The 19,678-nt window shown below is 38.3% G+C and overlaps 1 protein-coding gene across 1 annotated transcript in view; it reads right to left on the minus strand.

Annotated features, from left to right (window-relative positions):
* LOC147229212 (exostosin-1b-like) overlaps nt 1-19,678 on the minus strand; it is a 30,816-nt gene that overhangs the window by 3,861 nt on the left and 7,277 nt on the right. Inside the window, exons 2-5 of the mRNA XM_086154504.1 lie at nt 5,374-5,467; nt 2,644-2,751; nt 1,851-1,970; nt 264-396 (exon numbers count right to left, since the gene is read on the minus strand). Of these exons, the coding sequence (XP_086010630.1) occupies nt 264-396; nt 1,851-1,970; nt 2,644-2,751; nt 5,374-5,467 (455 nt within the window). The remainder of the gene's footprint in view (nt 1-263; nt 397-1,850; nt 1,971-2,643; nt 2,752-5,373; nt 5,468-19,678) is intronic.

The raw sequence follows: 19,678 nt of genomic DNA on the forward strand, positions 1-19,678 counted from the left end.
GGCCACTTATCCAATCACGCATTTAACATTTCAACAAAGCAGATATAATTGGGGAGCATCTGTGTGTCAAATACTGAATAATACTAATCAATTGCATAACTTGTGGCAATGTCAGATTGTTATGTTGGTTTATGAATATTCAACAGCTGCCAAACACCAGATGTTCCTATGTTGTGTCAAAGAAAGATCAATGTAAAACCCCCTTAGGTTATGCTATTAATGTGGTTCTTTGCACAGAGCATTTGCATCGATGAGTCAGTTACCCAGCTTTGCGTAGTAGAAGGGGAAGTCGACGAGATTTGTTGAGTATTGAGGCAGGGTGAAAAGACCACCGGGCAGACTGTTCCACATGAGGCTACTCCGTGAGGTGTGTTGCAGCACCCGGTCCTGGATGATCTGTGCAAAAAAAGGAGACCCGGAGGATATTAAAATTCATTCTTCACACAAAGTACTCCACTGACTGTAATTGGTGAACATCAAGCAGATGCTCACTACATTCTTTGCTCTCATGTGAGTCAGAAATAAGATCAAAGATCCAAGCAGATCGGCTTTCATTTTATGGCCACTATGGATTGTCAGTAAAATGTTAAAAGGGATTTTTTTTTTTTGTTCAAAGATCCTCTATCTGCAGTTTTTTTTTATATTAAACAACTATGCCAGGCATGCATGATGCACAGGCGCAGCTCTTAAAATGAACAAGTGAAACTAGTCATTTCAAATAAACATCCCACCAGCTACAAAGGATCGTTTTCCCATGTCTTCTTAATAAAAAATAAAGCAAACAAGTGAATATTTGTTATTCTCACCCCCTCCCGGTCGGTCTAATTTCAGATGTGCTGTATGACTTTATATTATTTGTGTTTCCATGTCAATGACCTTAATTACGAGTTTCAAATTGCGCTCTCATTGGCCATATGGATCTTATTAACTACAGAGTGTCGAAGCCTGTGCTGATAGGTTACATACATCGAACCTCAACACTGCTGTCGTGCATTATCCTAAACCTTGCTGAGAATAAAGAGCATCTAAGGTACCATGTAATTGGTCTACTGTGGTCTGAGCAAAACAAAGAAATAAGAATTGTGAAGTGATCAAAGATCATCTGCATGGGATTGTAATTTCAGCCTGCTGACAGAGACAACTCAGCCCTCTCTCGGTCTCCCCCCCCCGAGACGCGACCCCTGTATCACTATCCAACCACAGAAATTAGAATAACGGTATATGTAGAAACATTATCCTCTAATGTGAGTCAAATGAGTTGTGTTACATATTATTTGTTGACCGGTGTACTTAGCAAACCACTCTGGTACATCTCAGGTCATAATGCACTCGAAGAAGAGAGCGTAAATCCCATCTTGAGAACTGCGAGCCTTCCACATCTTGTCCCTTTCTGTATAGCCCCCTTATCTATTTTCATTCTCCTCGTGCTCTCATCTTTGCCTGTTTGTAATTTTAGCCCGAGAGCAATGTGATAGCCTTCAACTCGACAGGAAGAATTCAAATGAGTACTCTCTGATGGGAATATACAACTAACATCATTCATGGCCAAGCCTTAGCGACAAGATGCCAAAACATGACAACAGTGTTTAACAATATATATTATGATTCTTGGTTTTCAGTCTTGTTTTGAACAGTTTCACTGGGACTTTTATGGATTCTTGACTTGTGGACTTGTCTTTTGAGAATTCAATAGCTTTGTGTAGACGATAAAGAGAATGCCATTTATGAAAAATATTAAACAGGATTCGAAGGATAAATTACATCACATGTCAAATTAAATTCATAAGAAGAATCCTTTCGAAGATACACTGATCGATTTACCAGGTGATTTCATAGTTTATGTGTCCTACCTCCAGTGTGGTCAGTACAATCTTCTCTACAGAGTTGAAATAGGCTTCCCACAGGAATTGAGTCTGCTGTCTCAGGGACAGGATCTTGTCTTGATTGATTGACCGTACTGTTGAGGGGATCTAGGACCAAAGTCAACATATATTAGTGAATTAACAGTAGGAAGAAAAGGGATAATAAAAAGAAAAGTGTCAGAAAATGAAGGACAGTTATGAATTATTTTCATGGAATATCCCCCCACAAAGGCAGTATGCATACACTGTATTCTTTATTCTAAATCATTAAAACAACATGGCCTGAGCACATGTTTTTTTTTCCCTCTTGGCTCTAATTATGAAGGAGGGTGGTTTCAGATGTAACAAAGCTGGTTTAGAACTTTTAAATAAAGAGCAAAAAAACCAACGTGTTTCCCCAGCGGGATTCAGGGTCAATGATGATAATAGCTCCATTACACAACAGACCATAAAAGTCTCATATATTTCAAAATAAATAAGACTGTTAAAATCCTTGGTCATTACACCCTTTCTGGGAAACTATAATGGATGTTTGTGGGAACCAATGGTACAAATTCATGAACCGAAATCAGAAATACACTGATTCTTAAATCACTGCACATTGCAGATGTGTCTACTTACACACCTAGGGTGTAAAAAAAAAAAACAACAAAAAAAAACAAAAAAACAAAAATACAAGAATAATTGCAGGGAATACACTTGCTTTGGCCTCCAGCTTTTCCCCCCAAGAACAACAAAGTAAAAAACACCTCCAAAATTTAGATGCAAGTTAAAGATCTACCTGGAGTAGAAGCCTTTCATCGCCAATCACCGCTGCTGTATTCCAGTCTATGATCTCTGAGAAGGGCAGCTCCCAGCCATTGCTTAGCATAACTGGCACACAAGCTGCCTGTAAGGGAGACAGACAACACCACACACATACATATAAACATACACATACACATACACATCTTGGCTTAATTAAATTAATTGTTCAAGCACAGCTGCTTCTCAAAATGTTTGATATTCATGAGTCACTTTCATGTATAGTTATAATAAGGAATGAATAAATAAAACATTTTATGAAGGTGCAGAAAATGTGGTTCAAACAACCATTTGTTTAGCAGTGCCAAACCCCCTGTGATGTTCATCATAAAATATTTATACATTAAGGGAACAACCAGGCACTACTTCAGTGGGGTGATTTGCATTTTCACAAAAAAAAAAAGACAGACTGAAGAGAAGAGAAAGCTTGATTAGAAAAAATGTCAGAGTTAATGCTCTGCAAGCGAGCCACCGACGTAGAAAAGCCGCGTGTCTACGCTGACAGTTTAATCAGTGACCAAGTCGGATGAAACCTTCTCACGACACTACCTTTGCTGTAAAAGTAGATACGAAGCGGCGCTACACTATAAAACTGATCATTTGAAGCAGCAGAAAGGAAACTAAAACATCCTTGAACTTGTTTTTACCCATTTTGTGTTGGCAAATGTGTGTCAACATTGTCCAAGCAAAGGTTGTATGTGAGGTTATCAGGCCACAGTGTGTTCTACCTGAAGTGAGCGGCGCTATAATCTGATAAGCACTGGGGTACCATTCACTGATAGGCCCTGGACACTGCACATGTACCAGACATGTCAAGGTCCACTTGTGCTTTGAAATGCTTGTTAATCTCCTTGGTGTTATTAAGAATATACTAACATCCCAACAAAATAATCAACTGGAGCCTCCTTGAACTATATCCATATTATAATCATTATATTAGACAAGTATACAGTTATCGATCACACCTACTAAACCCCTAGATTTCATGAACAGGTGACCCCTATTCTACTGTTTATCTCACAACAATTGCACTGCATAACTCTATCCAGCAGGTTTGTTTTGCCACATCCAGCACAAAGTTGTGTTAGTTGAATTAAAACTAATTGTGGTGAAGCTTCCTTTGATTTCAACTAATATTGAAAACACGCAGTGGACCTGCAAAAAACTATAAAACTATGAGTGTAATTGTCGGATACGGGTTAGTAACCTACTTTTCTCATTTGTTTTCTTAACATTAGGAATCTATCCTGTGCAATGATGTTAGGCTCATTTGCTCCACTTTTTCAACCATTTAGTGGGCTTCTCCTTATGCCCACAAAAGTAGTTTGGGCTGCTGCCGGAATAAAATGTGCTGAAAAACAGATCTGTTTTGCTTCAGTGAATCCAAAAAACCAAACTGGTTCCCCCTCTATTTGAATATTCACTTCACTGCAAGAAACCCAAATGCAGTATTGGCACACATTCAAATTCTCTTCTGCAAAGGCAAGACGGGATTCACGAGTGTTTGCTACTGGGCAGAGGTCAAATCTGAGGCCCATAAATACACTTCTAATTTGTACCTAGAACGTGCTGATTTTTGTATAGACCAGGTCACAAGTAAGCTGTCTGGCCTTACTCCCCAGATGTGCAATGATGTTCAAATTGAGGTCAATACAGTGTCATTGCCCATCTATATAGAAACCTTGAAAAGGCTTTTTATTCCATTTAATGAACATAAAAAAACATCTGTACCAAGTCTCTGCTCTACTAGTTTATGAAAAGAAAACATAAACAATTCATTGAACTAAAACTGTGTCTTCTGCAGATTGTGCCTTTGATAATTTTGCATTTTAAATATTTGCACTGTTTTTCTGCCTTGATGCTTAAGTCACAGGAGGACAAAACTGCTAAATATATAAAATATTTTTGTACACAGAGGACACTTCAAGGCACCATCCCATGTGCCTTTACTAAAAGTACACTCATGCAGTTAGGAGATGCTAAAGATGGAATGTCCCACTTCCAAGCTGAGGGCATTGACTGTACACTTACATCTATGAGGACAAAACTTTCTGTCTTTGCAGTTACGCATGAATGCACCATGTAGCTCAAGTACATTCATATCATGGCATTTTTTCAAAAAGCAAGACATGTAATTTATGCTCAATGAGTAATTATGGGCAGAAATTATGAACAAAGCTAAATGTAAATCAGTATTATCATGCTATGCAGTAAAAATGTCCTTGTAGGAAGAAAAAAGAGGAGAGGCAGACTCAAGAAGGCAAATGAAGAGACTGAATGAGATGAAAATACAGGGGGAAAAAGTGCAAGGAAAGTCTTGAAAGTTGGCAGTGAGGATACTGAGTCAGAGCCAATTGACTGCAAGGAAACAAAATACCTGGGTGTAACGCAACGCATCACTTTTTCCTTCTTTTACCACTGAATAATGCTTGCATTGTTTGGTCAAAACAAATCCAGGGATGATGAACTAAAACCATTTCAAATCAATGCTTGAGTTTGGTCACTATGTTTGACTGCCAAGCAACATTGCCAGAATGGACTTTATCCATGTAAATATTGGAAAAAAAACTGATAACTGAACCCTTTTCCTCAGTTTTAAGAATGTTTGAGTCAGTCATAAAATACACCATCCATGGAAAACACTGCCCTATCCGGTAATAAGAGTAACTCAAGGAGAATGAGCTAAAGCTCCTTGTGTATGACTGACCTGCAAAGCCTCCAAGAAGCGAAAGGAACCCAGTCGCCGTCCTCGAGGTACTAGACAGAATGTGGAGTTGTACAGCATCTCTCTGTAGTCATACCTGCAGGATGAGAGTCAAAGAAAAATCACATGAGTAAGGTTTTAAAACTGACATCCACCAACTGCTCTCATTCATCCATTTTCGATACCACCATTTCCAGATGGGGCTGTAGCCAGCTGTCATTGGGCGCGAGGTGGGGTACACCTCAGGCCGGTTGCCAGCCCATCAAATAGGCACATAAAGCAATTCACATGCCTGGACAATTAAGAGTTTTCAATTACCCTACTGCATGTTTTTGGACTGTGGGAGAAAACCCCTGCGGACCCCGTGAGAACACGCACACCACACATAAAATCAAACAAAGATTCTTCTTGCTGCGCAGCGTAAAGGCTAAAACCTTAGCCACCATGCTCCTTTGCCACCAATGGCAAAGCTTAAAACCTCATGTCCCTGCCTTTGCCAGCTAGATAACTGCATTAGTGTATTATTAGCATGTTTAATATATATATATATATATATATATATATATATATATGATACCAGCTTTCAAAAACATTCCATGTGCAGCAGATTACTGAAGAAACCTTATATTTTAAATAGTTGAATACCTCGATAGCATGCATACTGTCTGGATAGATCCCGTTCTTTGATCTTTACTCCTCTCTATTCCCTCTTTTCTAAACCCCTGGCCCTTTCACCTGCACATCTCAACATCTCCTGTTTCATTGTCACTCCCTCCATCCAATCTAATCCTCAGTCAGCACTTGCTGGGATTAAGGAGCTGCTTGGAATTCCTTTAGCGTCAATATTAAAAATTCATGCATGCGAGTGTGTCAAACTGTTTCTTGTGCTGCTGTGTTGGGCTTTGTTTCACAGTAAGTATCGTCATAATGCTAGCATCAATGTATATATGTTCAAAAATCATTTTTTTATATGACGGAGGGAAAAAAAAATTGTAGAAATGAGGAAAAACTTGTGTAGGCATTAAACAGGCCTGAAGCCAATCTGTTATTCTGTATCACAAAGAACAAGAAAAAAAAAAAGATGACATTTTGCTAATAATAATAAACACCCACACATTATGTGCTGATTGCATTTAATCTTAATTATTGAACAATCTGTAAAAGCATTTTCTCATTGCCACTGATAAATCACCTATTTTGGGTATAAATTGCTGTAGAATTTATCATTCATGTCAAAGCTATTAAGAGTTGATTTCAGCAAGATTTCTCAGCCCTTTGAAAATGAAAATGTATTCAATAATTACAATTATAAACTACCAGACAAAGAAAATATGTATCTCATTAGTGTGAGACAAAATATATGGATGATTCGATGAATTGGGTTATCAACACATTTAGTTATGTGCAAAAAAACATGCACTTTTTGCATCAATGCAAGGCTTTACATGGAAACCTACAGTTTTATCTTATGGGATTTGAACATAAGTACACTATATAGACCCAACAGGTGATGATGCAATATCTGGATAATCCCACTTAAAACCACACAAATATTTAGGACTCACTTTTGTGAGGTCAGAGATTAATGGATACAAAGTGCATCAATGCAATGGTTAGGCTTAATGCCATCCATAGAAATACACTTATAGAAATCCATTAGGAATAAAATACATACTGTTGCCCACAGATGGTATGATCTTACGCGCAATTGTTTTGCAAGTGAAATCTGGTGCTACTGAATGTATTAAAGATATGATGGGCTATGATTAAGTAAGACAAACAAATAATCCAGCAAAGAGAACGTAATAACTGACCATTTCTGCAGACCTATAAAGACAAAAGTATAGGTCCATATCTGGGCCTGGCTGGGTGTAAATCTCTCATCCATCAAATCTCTTGTTACCACAAACACAGAAAAGACCAGATGTTTCTCTCCCTGCATACCTCCATTCTTCCCTTCTCTTCCAGATGGCTGCCTGTGGGGTGGAGCGATCTGACAGTATGCTACCGCATGTTCGTGAGACGGTAAGAATCTTGTCCAAACTTTTTTTTTTCCTTCCCTTTTTTTTTTTAAACAATGATATTGGGAATGAAAAACAGGATGGATGTCATTAAGCACTTAGCAGCAACCTATGTGAGGAACAAAATCGTGCCTTCCTTGATGTTTTTAGAGGTCAAACATGTTGCTGGGGGAACAGAACTGTCTCACAGCAGCACATAGACCATTACTGATGACCAGAGTTTTCTCTGCCACCATTTCCTCTTTAGCAAAAAAAAAAAAAAAAAGATACATTGTTTGGTAGGTACAATTAAACCTTGATGTAATGAATACTGTCAATTCTGGAATAAAAAACTGTAAAAATTCTACAGTAGAGCTGTGTTCAAAACCTCAGCCACAGAGTACACTTGTGGTGGACTCAACAGGGAATATAACCTCAACCAACTCTTCATTCAGAGTGACCACACTGTTGACTTTCTCTGACCATTGAGTTACATTGCATACACACCACCATTTTTTATACAAATGACAGCTATTTTATGTGACAGCTCAGTGTTTAATGTGAGTGAGAACAAGGAATACATCCCTGTATTTGAGTGTTTTGTGATCATTTTAAGAGTAAATTGTAAATTTCAACCACCAAAATGTGCAAAATATGATGCATGGCCACAGCTTATGCAACCAGAAGACAAGTCATAGAAATTACATGTTTTTTTTTTGTTTTTGTTTTTGTTTTTTTTTTTTAAATGGAAACATTTGAAATCAATCACTGTAGTTAACCATCATCCTAAGACTTAGATGCTTTGTAAGATGAATGACCTGGAAAAAAAGACTGAATTTACTATCCTCTTTCAGTCAAAAAGGTGGAGTAGTAAGTTAATTCATTCTGAATTGCAATAAACCATTGTTTCCATCCACAAGAAGCAAGAGGATATCAGAAGGCGACAAGACTTGGACTGATAACAAAACAACAGCGCATCTTGAAATTATTTGGACCTCTTGGTAAAAGAAAAAGGAAACTCATTTTAACACAATGAAAAGCCATCATCTTTTCTTCTTTGTGATGTGGATATCTCTTGTTATGCCACCATTCCATATACCTGCCTACTCATTTAATATCCCATATTAATAGAGCAGGCAAGAAACAGAGTGTGAATCACAGAAAAGAGAAAACAATACCTAGAAGTAGAATGTGCGAGGTCAAGAAAAAACATCAAACAGTCTCCTAGCAACAAGAACCGATGGTACCAAAAAACAATTGCATGGCTCACTGTGTCAAGTCAGTGAGGAGACTCAGAACAGACCCCAAAATGTCTGTCTACAGTTATATATGTAAGAAACCAAACACTTTGCAACATAATTCTAGAGCAGATGAAAAACAAAAAAAAATAAATAAATAAAATAAATCAAGGAAAGAACATCTGTAGCTGGTCAGACAGCAGACTAACGTGCTCATGATGGAGCCATCTTGTTTATTTCATGTATTTTTGTTTGTTCATCTCATACACACCTAGATGTTTATCTGCGCGAGGTGAAGTGAGAAACAATTTAAATTCTATAAATAATGAGAACATAAATTAAGCTTGTTTGAGTTGCAATACCAAAGATCAGAATCTATTTGCAGCTATACAATTTGTGTTGATTTGTGATGTTTTTCAAAATACCCGTTCTGCAGTTAATTATGCAACTACCACTTGCCGTCGTCTCATGGAAATCCTCACCGGCAGAGAAACGGGCATGATGAACTTGAAAACGAAGGCAGTTCCGTTACTAGCCCACTCTTTCACCAAACTCCGATCCCACACAGACTTCATATCTAATTTTCTGCTTCCTCCTTTCTGTGACAGTTGAGTTGAGCTGAGCTGATGAGCAGTTGGCTGTTGCCAAGACTATGGGCTCAAGCCAGAGGAATTTCAGGATGAAAGGCAGGGAGTGAAAGTGATTGCGATCACATAAGACTGGGGAAGATCAGTTGACAACCGCATACTGTATTCAAACCCCATGAAGCAAGAGCACCAAAAACAGAAATGTCACACATAACCCAAACACATGAAAAGTCTTGTCTAGATCTCGGTACACATCATAGCGGTCTCGGTGATACATGACACAGTCATACCCAGATGCATTAGTTTCTCTACATCAAGAGACATTTGTACATCACACAACGACAGACCCAGTGAGACAAAACTGCATTTACAGGCTTGAGAACACACACTACTAAACAATGAGACCTTCATGAAGCCGAGGGGTTTGTAGTGAGGGGTTAAAAAACACCCCTCACTAGCAAATGACATCAGGTTGATTTAATTAGTTATATGTAAGCAAACTGGTCAATAGCATGGGTAGCCGAAATTAAACAATATTTGTTAGAGATCCACCAACAGTCTTATTACATGAAACCCCAAACACATATGAGTGTGAAAACTCGGTATGTTGCACTATGCAAATTCAGGATATGATTCAATGCTTACAATCTGAACACAAATTATTGCCTTGCAATTAGTGTGGGTGTTTTACTTTTTCCACAACATACCCAGACTGATAAAATGGTCTCATTAATATACCAATGGCTGATGCTTACTGGTATATTAAAACAACTAAAAGCCACGTGTGGGAAAGGGGGACACACAAAAATGTAACAAACCTACTGATTTAATTAAGGATGTCTTCCATCATTGTAACTACAGGATGGGGGAAAAAATGTTTTGGTCAAGCAAGAGTGAAAACATTTCTGATGAAGAAATATCAAATGACTAGTACTGTGGGTTCTTTTCAAAAATCAAATTAAAAGAAAAAAAGGAAAAAGGGAGTTTTGGTTAAGCCTCAACTTCATTCACCCATCTTCTGGCGCTTATCCTGCACTCAGGGTTGCGAGGGATTCTGGAGTCTAATCCCAGGTGTCATCGGGTAGGAGGTGGGGTACCTGCTGAACCTGGACTGGTCGCCGGTCAATCGCAGGGAAACATATATAGACAAACAACAACTGACTCACTCATTTGGGGCAATTTTCCCATTTCTTTTTTCCAATTAACCTGCTGAATGTTTTTGGATTGTGGGAACACGGAAACCAGGAAACCCACGCAGACATGAGGAAAATATGCAAACTCCACACAGAAAGGTCCCCTTGTCAGAACTGAACCAGCTGTGAGGCGAGCCACTGCGCCACTGTGCCGCCCACCTCAGCTCTGATTGATTACTATTATTATCATGATTGATTATTGAGCAAGGCAATACAGGGGGGGAAAAAGAATCACTAGATAGTAACAAGCCTGTTTTCCAATATACATCTTATAGTATGTGCATTTGAAAAATGCTAACACTAAAAACCTCTGAACAGACTGTCACTGAATCACTGAACTAAGACGATTCTTTATAGATCCCCATTGGGGAAATTTGAGTAATGTATAACTTTAAATATGTATTATTACTTTTATAACTAAATAATTAAAACATTAAGAAAGTTGCATATATTTCCTGTTAATTTAAACAGAATTTCAGACCATTTTCTGCTGGAAATCTGGTAAATGTGGTAAATCCTGGATGGTTTAAAAATTGTTAAATTTTCTGATAATTCTGAACAAAATCAACTGAAAATACTAAAGAAAAAATAATGAACCAGTTTGCAAAGGAAAGGATTAATATGGATTAATATACTGCATTAAAAAATGGAAAACAAAGACCAACGTACAATTTGAAACTTCTGGGCAGAGATATTGCTATGATTTTTTTTTTTTTTAATTTCCTCAAGCCGCTCAGAATTCACTCGTCATCTAAGTGAACTGTTAATAAGTTCAAAGACAGAATTATAAAACATTTACAGACATGAAGGGCTCTATCACAGCTGTACATGACCCCAGGTTAATTTCCCTAATTACTATGCTTTGAATCTTCCATCACTCTTCCTTTTCTTGTTCCCTTACCAAGTCTCCATCCATCTTAAACCCACTCTCACCAGGAGAATCAAAGCCTTTCATCTCCTTGAATTCCTCCTAAAAATATCATGTCATACACACCCTACAGTCATTCTAAATGTGCTGCCATAACACATGCACTGTCCGAGGCATGCAGATTCAGCAACATGCATACAAAAATATTTGTTCTAAAAAAAGTCTTCTGGGTTTCAGCCCTTCCTTTAGGACTTTGGGGGAAGCATTGTCCACATCTCTAATCTTCCATCCATCAGCTGGATGAAGTTGATTAGAAGGATGCTTTGAAGTGCTCTCCAGATGCCATAAACCAGAACAAGGGAGTCCTGGAGATAATGAAATGACTGATGTTGAAAGACCAGCCATTAGCACTGGAATGCCAAGCCAGACTTGTAAACTTAGGCAATATAAAGATGCCGGATCAGTTTGGGTCAAACATTTTGGCAACTAGGAGAGACTTGCCCTCCAGACTTTTGGGAATACCCAATTAATCACAACTCCTCTCCTTTACCAACGTCAACATTTGGTCAAAGTAAAACACAAAGTACTTAACGGTTTTGTTGCAGCCCTATGAGGAAAAAATGGTCTAACTTTGTGCCTATTTTCCAAACATCTCCACCACAGACTACTATCCACCAAAACTATGGTGGCTACAATTGAACCACCGGTGTTGGTAAATAACTGACTAAAAAGAACGGAGTCCTCAAATCAATGTGTTCCGTTAAGGTACAAAAGCAAGGTTGGACATGTAACTTTTAGAAGGTCTTTGAGTTCAGTGGAATGCTCAAACACAGCCAACAGCTGACCTCTGTTGGGGATCGGGCTGGGTTGGTGTTGCTGTTACAGCGACTGCTCTGGAAGAGATATGTGCTGGTTAGGAATGCCTCTGTTCCCCCGCCAAACACGGATGGAAAGAGGAAGAGATGTAAAGATATGAAGAGGGCCGATAGAGATGGAAAAGGAGAGAGGGGTCGAATGCCAGAGAGTTGAAGGGGGGGCGTGATGAATGGATGGGATTTGAGTTGGGAGCGATGAACGGTGGCGCGGGATGCAGCAAAAGAGTATCAAGAGGCAGAGCAGATGAAACAGTGAGGAGAGCAGGGGACACATGGAAATAAAATCAGAACAAGGGGGAAGGTTGGAGTTGGGTTGTGTGTCATCATCTGAATACCTGTGAGAGTTCTCAGATCGATTGTTTTTTGATCGTCAGCCAACAGGACACACACCCCCCTTTAATGGTAAAGCAATAATGCTAACTGGGATGACGGGCAGATGTGGGCTTTGTAATGTCTGCCTCGGCTCGGAATATGTGATGTTATCAACTCAGTTTGACATGGAACAGACTGGTGTGCCTGATCTGCTGCAATATCCATCATGTTGAGAGAGGGATTTGGATAAAGCCTGACTGCTGAGGCACGGACGTGCCTGAGAAGTCTGTTTTAGACCGGTGTGTTGGTGTGTGTCGGTGGGGTATTTGGGACAGATTCTGAAGGGTAATGCAATGGGCCGGGCCCAAATATGATGATGCTTTTATTCTATATTATAGGATTGCTACTGGCAAAAAATGGGCTGTACAAACAATGCAGGAGGAAAACCAAACCCAAAAGTTGGGTGTATTTAGCAGCTGAAAGAAATGTGACAAGAAAGATCCTATTCATGGGCTCACTGTGTTTGACATGCTCATGAATGTGAGGAAACTGTGCAAATCCTTTTCCGTTAACATGTGATAGGTGTGCTTGAAATTCTACTGCAGTCCCTCATCAGAGCACTGTCTACTTTGGAAAGATTTTTTCAGCAGCGGCAGCCGCCCCCCCCCCCCTCCTCTAATATATTGTTACTTTAATGAGGTGTCCACAGTAATATGACAAGGGAGCAAAAACTCATTGTTTCATCTTTCATTAACTGAGCTGTAATGCACTGAACAATGCTGAATTGAGAGAGGCAGTGGGTCAATCAATATGGTGCATGGAGTACAATGAAACATTCAAGTAATTTTGAACATTTCAAAATGGAAAATCTGTGTGAGCACAAAACATATTGATACAGTGTGTGTCAAAGAAATCAATCAAGCACATACAGGAAAGCTTTAGAGTTAATCAGAGCCGAGATCGGAGAAATGTCCAAGGAATTACTTGGTCACGGCCTCAGTCTTGGCTCAGCCATTTTGTTGGAAAAAGATTGTATGTTTATGAAGAAGATGGTTGGGAGCGGTAAACTGAAGGATATAGCCAACAACTCTAGTCTGTAGTTCTGTTCACTTTCCTTTTTGGTCTACTTTCTATAAGAGTGAAAGTATCTGTCTCCCATGATGCTAAACGTATGCCTTAAAAATATGTTTTTTCAATGAATTTATTTAATGAATGAAAAGCACATTTATTGATTTAATATTTTCGTTAATTGCTCTGAAAAAAAACAATACATTTGGCTGCAGACCATTATTCAACATTATAACAGGCTAGCTTGGAATAACAATACTTAATTTTATAGTAAAAAATTAGATCACTCCAAAGTAAAATTACAAATGAGAGCCTGTTCTATCCAGGTATAATTAAAATGTAACCTGATGTCACTAATTAAAATATATTGAATAAAAGAAATCAGGGATGAATTCAAAACACATTTTTGGAATTTCCAGTTGTCGTCCAATTTAAAACTCTTAAGAGTATAATCTGTTCATTGAAAGCCATGGCTTAAAAATGGTTACATTGCTTTCTTCTACATGTCTCTCAGTAACATACATATTCACACCAAGTTCTCTCCTCATTTTACACATGTTCTTCAAAGTTAATTGATCAGTTTTTTTACTTGAAAATTTTTAAAGTAAAAGATTTTTAAAGGCTGAATAGAAAACATGCAGTAAAATTGTGTCATTTAAATAGAATGTATCTTATCATCATACGTGTATTTGTATGTATATATGTATATCTCTTATGCATATTATGTATATTGTATATGTATATATACTGACTGACGCGCGCGCACACACACACACACACACACACACACACACACACACACACACACACACACACACACACACACACACACACACACACACACACACACACACACACACACACACACACACACACACACACACACACACACACACACACACACGTCTGGTGTACAGTGTTAACAGGTGAACAGAACATCTAACTGCACTTTCTTTTATGCACTCTTGCATGTTCTGATTTCAAATGTTCTTGCATAACGCTTGTAATGCCCTGATTCGCTAATTCCAGCTTGAATCTTTTATCTTACAAAGCCCAATATTGTTTGGGCATTTTCAAAATCATATTTTTTTTTTTTTTTCAGAATGACTCTTGAAAAGAGGGAATGGAATTCATCCAGCTCTAATGAAATCCAGCTTCATTCTGCAGTGGGAAAATAATGCCTCTAAGACAGAAGGCTGTGACAAGTACTGAGACAAACCCCTTTACGCGGCTGCTGTGAGAGTAAATTAGTGTTTCTCCAAGTTGAGCTGCCAAAAACGAAGTGTGTAAACACAGTCTTTTAGCTCTCAAGGGGGAAAAGATGATTACCTCACAATTACGAGACCACAGAGGAGAAAGAAGCCCCATTGCCTCAGTGAAAGAGCAAGAGATTACATGGTGGCAGCAGTACTAATGATGATGCAGAAGGGAAAAGTACTGTGGTTTGTCCCAGATGATACACAGAATTGCAGAGGCAAGCTGAATTTAGTGTCACTTGGTTAACCTATGTAAGATACCACAGGAAATGAAAGATGGTGATGAGAAGCTGATTTGGTTGCATCTATGCAGAGACTTTTGTCTCAAAGCAAAGGTACATCATCATCTCGGGAGGCACCAAACAAGCTTTTTGTTGTGTTTTGTTTTTCAGTTCAGTATCACTCCAGACACAGCAAATTGGAAATATTTAGATTTCTAAATAAATGGCCGCTGGGATTCCAATCAATGATTTCATGGAAGATTTATTTTCTAAATGGGTGTGAAAAAGTAAATAAGATAAATAAAAGACGATTGGATATGGCATCCTGGTCAACTGAAACCTTTCACAGACTCCATCTGCTCGAGACCTTATTTTCAAATCCTACATATTAAGAGGACATTCAAGACCATTTAGACTTCAAAAGACAGAAAAAGGCCAATAAAAAAATTTAATCATATGGTGTGTGCATCTTTGCACAGTGTCTGACAGACTGACAAGGCAATTACAGACAATGACGATGTTCAAACGCATTAACAAATGATAGTCATCTCAGCGACAAACTACACCGACCATTGCAGTTAAATATACCATGTTTAAAAAAAAAAATAAAAAAAAACACTGATAAAGATCCCTCAATATCATTACCCTTAATTAGACCGAAAAACAAAAATCCATATATTGAAAGCTGTTTCATTATCCAATTTTAAGATGCCTATGATCACTTGTATTTAGTCACAGACGGAATGGCTGGCCAGCTAACAATCTCTGCTTCCAACCTTCCCTCAGGTTTTAACCCATCTATTAAATCCGCATTCCCTAATGTGATGACTGTGGGGGAGGGAGACTTAATCCTACTGTGTTACAGTGATACAACATAAGCATCTTTACACCTGTATTGTATATTCCTTTGCATCAAGTGAGACCCTCCTGATGAGTATATTATATTGAAATCATATAGAGAATGTAAATCATAATGGTAAATAGCATTACTAACAACAGATTCAATCTAGCAAGTTACTGAAAAACCTGACAGCTCCTGATGCTTTCACCATCTGGCGACAAATCCATTTGTGTGTGTGTGTGTGTGTGTTAGCAAGTTCGCCCCATGTATAGCCCCTCTGCCAACGTGTATGAATGTGTTTCAATGGATTAATGTGACAGTGCAGAGTGCTCAGTCAACTTAATAAAGCGCAATACAAAAGCTGTCCATTTACCATACTTCATACATCTCAGGTCAAGAAAAGGACATTCAGAGGTTGGACTGATAATTTGGCAAGGATTTTTGTCGCTGTGTGTCACATCAAGCCTTGTTTGTGGTATAAGCTCTGTCACACACTCTAAACCTTAATCGCCCCTTTCTTGATTTTTATTAACCATTACTAAGAAAAAGAAAGCAGAAGAGAAAGCAGTGTGATGAGATCTCTTAGGGCACACACAAACGTCTTTACACTGTTAGCAAATCAAACATTAAAATTAACAAAACATTTTTTACCATTTGGAATATGCAAACTAGATAAATACAATCAATAAGTTTGGGTATGATAACACACCATAAGAAAGTATAACCTTGCAAACTAGTCTCTCAGTCTTATAGCTATTACTTGGTTTGAGAAAGGAATGTTGACTGCATTACAGGGCCCTCCAGGGCAGTTGGATTCCTCGCTATTCCCTCGGACAAACTGGCGCAGAACAAAGCTTTATCATCAGTTAATGAATTCCACGGCCAGTGCTGCTTGCTGTTGCAGGCAGGTAATTAGTTAGAACAGTGGTTGAGATCAAACACAACACTTCCCATCTTGCCCCATGGTTGTGACCTCAAAGGACAATTGCAGATTCCACCAGGTCAAGAAATAGCACCGAATGTATGAACCATCTGCCAGCAGGCATAGTCTACACAAGTCATAGACATGTACAGCTTTGAAAAATAGAAACTGATTTGCAAAGAAAACAGCTGTGGGTCTTACCGAATAACACAACTATTGCTTCTAGTCCATGCTTTATTACTCCTCTTAAATGGAAAACTGAGTATAGCCAACCACTTTATCAATACACAACACTTCCACCACAAGGTACAAAGTGCAAAAAACATTAGCCTAACACCAAAGGAAGCCAAAGACGATACAGTTGTTCTTTGAAAAAAAAAACTGTAGTTTGGCTTGCAAATAACAATTCTTTATTCAAGGATGCAAAGTGGAGAGCCAACCGGTTCATCAGTAATAATTCGCTTTTCAGCTGCCCCTTCGAATTTTTCAACCTTAAAAAAAAAAAAATCAAAATCAGTAACATTTAATTGATTCAGTTAAATACTTTTGTATGCTTTTGATTGCACTCTACTCGCTTACGGTTTGAGAAAGGGACACACATGTATTCACATGCAGACAGGTGAGTCAGACAAATGAAGAGGCATCAGTTACAGCACAAAAACAAAAGTGTTATTTCATTCTCCACTGAGGACAATATTAGCTTAGTGTTTCTGCACAGTATTATTTCTGTGTTGTGATGTAATTTCCCATCCGAGCTTCAGGTGGTGGTTGCAATATGTCCATTCTGTCAAGTATGGTTAGAATCACAGCATAGTAACACAGTGAGATGATAGATTGTACCTTAGAGGGGATGTCCGCTGGCATACATTCTAAACTTTCAATTCCTCTCAGCATCTAACAAAATGAATGCTTGAGAATATTTGTTGTTGGATCAGAAATGTGTCTATATATATTTATTAAAAAACCTTGTGAAGCACGGAGTCAAGTTTCTGAGCCTGGCTGATCCATTGTACACTGAGTGTGGGATTAAAAACATTTTGGATTTAGCTTGCCTTGGGTTTATTCTGCAGTTTATTTCTGCATGTGGGTCTCACATCATATTTCATTGTACAAGAGGGATAATTGAGAAATCCTTGGTCATACAGAGCAATCAACTTATTTGAGTGTTTCTTGGGACCACGCCATCACTGGCTTGTTGTACAAGTTGTTGAATAAAATAACATTTTAAAATTAGACATGCTCCATAATACTTCTGCAGTTTTTTGTGAAAAAATAGACGAAGCCTTAAAAATGCAAATTGAAATTGGCGTCAATAAAAAGAAATAGAGATGCTGTTTATGTGAGCAAAATAAGTACACTCAACTATCAAATTGTAGAACATCTGCCTATCTTTCAACAGGTATGTGGTTTATTTAGTGTGTTCATAAAAGGCCTACTTAAGTATGTTCTTTATTCATCTCCAAGATGAAATTCAGTTCCAACAGTATCCACAGACATCCGGTGAATATCTATAACTATAATGAAGTGATGAGGCAAACAATAAATACTACTAGAATACAGTATGTCCAAGCCGCCAACAGGTTAGACATTTTAAGGTGCACTGTGTACCGTGATCCAATCATGACAAAACTGGACAGAATAGTGTGCAAGGGCCACATTAATGTTTTCTCCACCGGTGTGGAGTGACAATCTTCTTAACCTGTTTAAGACAATAACAAGTCTGGTTGATAAAAGTCTTAATCTATGCAAAAAGAAAAAAAAAACTTTAAAAATGAAGAAAAACTTTTCTCATATACCTTTTCCCACACAACCAGACACTCTAAAATCTTGTTTGGTAACATGGCCTACTTTGGTACAGGATTTCATCCTGCTCTGGCTTTATTGAATCTGTCAGTTAGTAAGGGAATAGCGATGTGTTCTTTTACATTATGACAGAAAAACTCTTCCAGGAATGGACCACACTCTGTGCTTGGCACATGGTCATCTATTCCTTTATTTCACTCTCCCAGCATTCCAAGTGGAATACATCACCCGTGCATAGCTGCCAAGGACAAGACGTACATCATCATGTCAGGACAGGAGCTGAGATGGAGACGACACCAAACTAATAGCACTGCCCTTTGTCCCAAACAAATCCCCTCCAAAAAGAGTGAAAGTCGGATGAATACACTTTCAACCCAATAAGAAAGATTAGAATGGGCCTGAAGCGACAAATTTCAGTAACAATAACCAGAACCACTAATAATGAGTATTTGTAAGAACTGGGCAGTTAGAAATAAAGATCACGACAGTCGTTTAGAAGAATTAAATAAAAAGTATAAAATTTGATTTTAGACTTGAGAGAAACTGATTCAAATGAGGTATAACCATTGATTGGAAAACCCTCTAGTGTCATCTGACCTGTCCTTAAATAAATCCCGGTAATGAAAAATGAGATGGTAACTAACAGGGAGGTAGTGATATGAGCCGTTCTATGGAGCCACTGTTGGTGGTTTTCAGAATTATGCATTGCATGTGCATGTGTGCAACACAGCTCATAAACAGTGTAAGTATAAAGATAGCAATTAAAAATTAATTTCCTGACTGAGAGCAATGAAGAAAACAAGAGATATGATTCACCCAAAGATGAGGTTCAACTGGCATCCCTAACACAATGTGGTATAGATATGTGTGTGTGAGTGTATGTATATGTGTATAACACACACACACACATATATATATATCATTAAAGCGATGCATATTTCCATATTATGCTCGAAAACAACAGTTGTGTCACAATTATGTCCTGAAATGTAACTCTTTACACCTGTATATGAGCACGTATGTATGCGCCTTAAAAATTCACGATTATTCACATAATTCTTTCTATCTGTCTCTGTTTCCCATTACCATAGAGGTGTTCCTCCTTTTCTGTTTACTTACCTGTC

The sequence above is a fragment of the Fistularia commersonii genome, chromosome 11 (genome assembly GCF_037954325.1).
Source record: "Fistularia commersonii isolate RoL2024-O1a breed Wild chromosome 11, RoL_Fcom_v1.0, whole genome shotgun sequence".
NCBI classification, from domain to species: domain Eukaryota; kingdom Metazoa; phylum Chordata; class Actinopteri; order Syngnathiformes; family Fistulariidae; genus Fistularia; species Fistularia commersonii.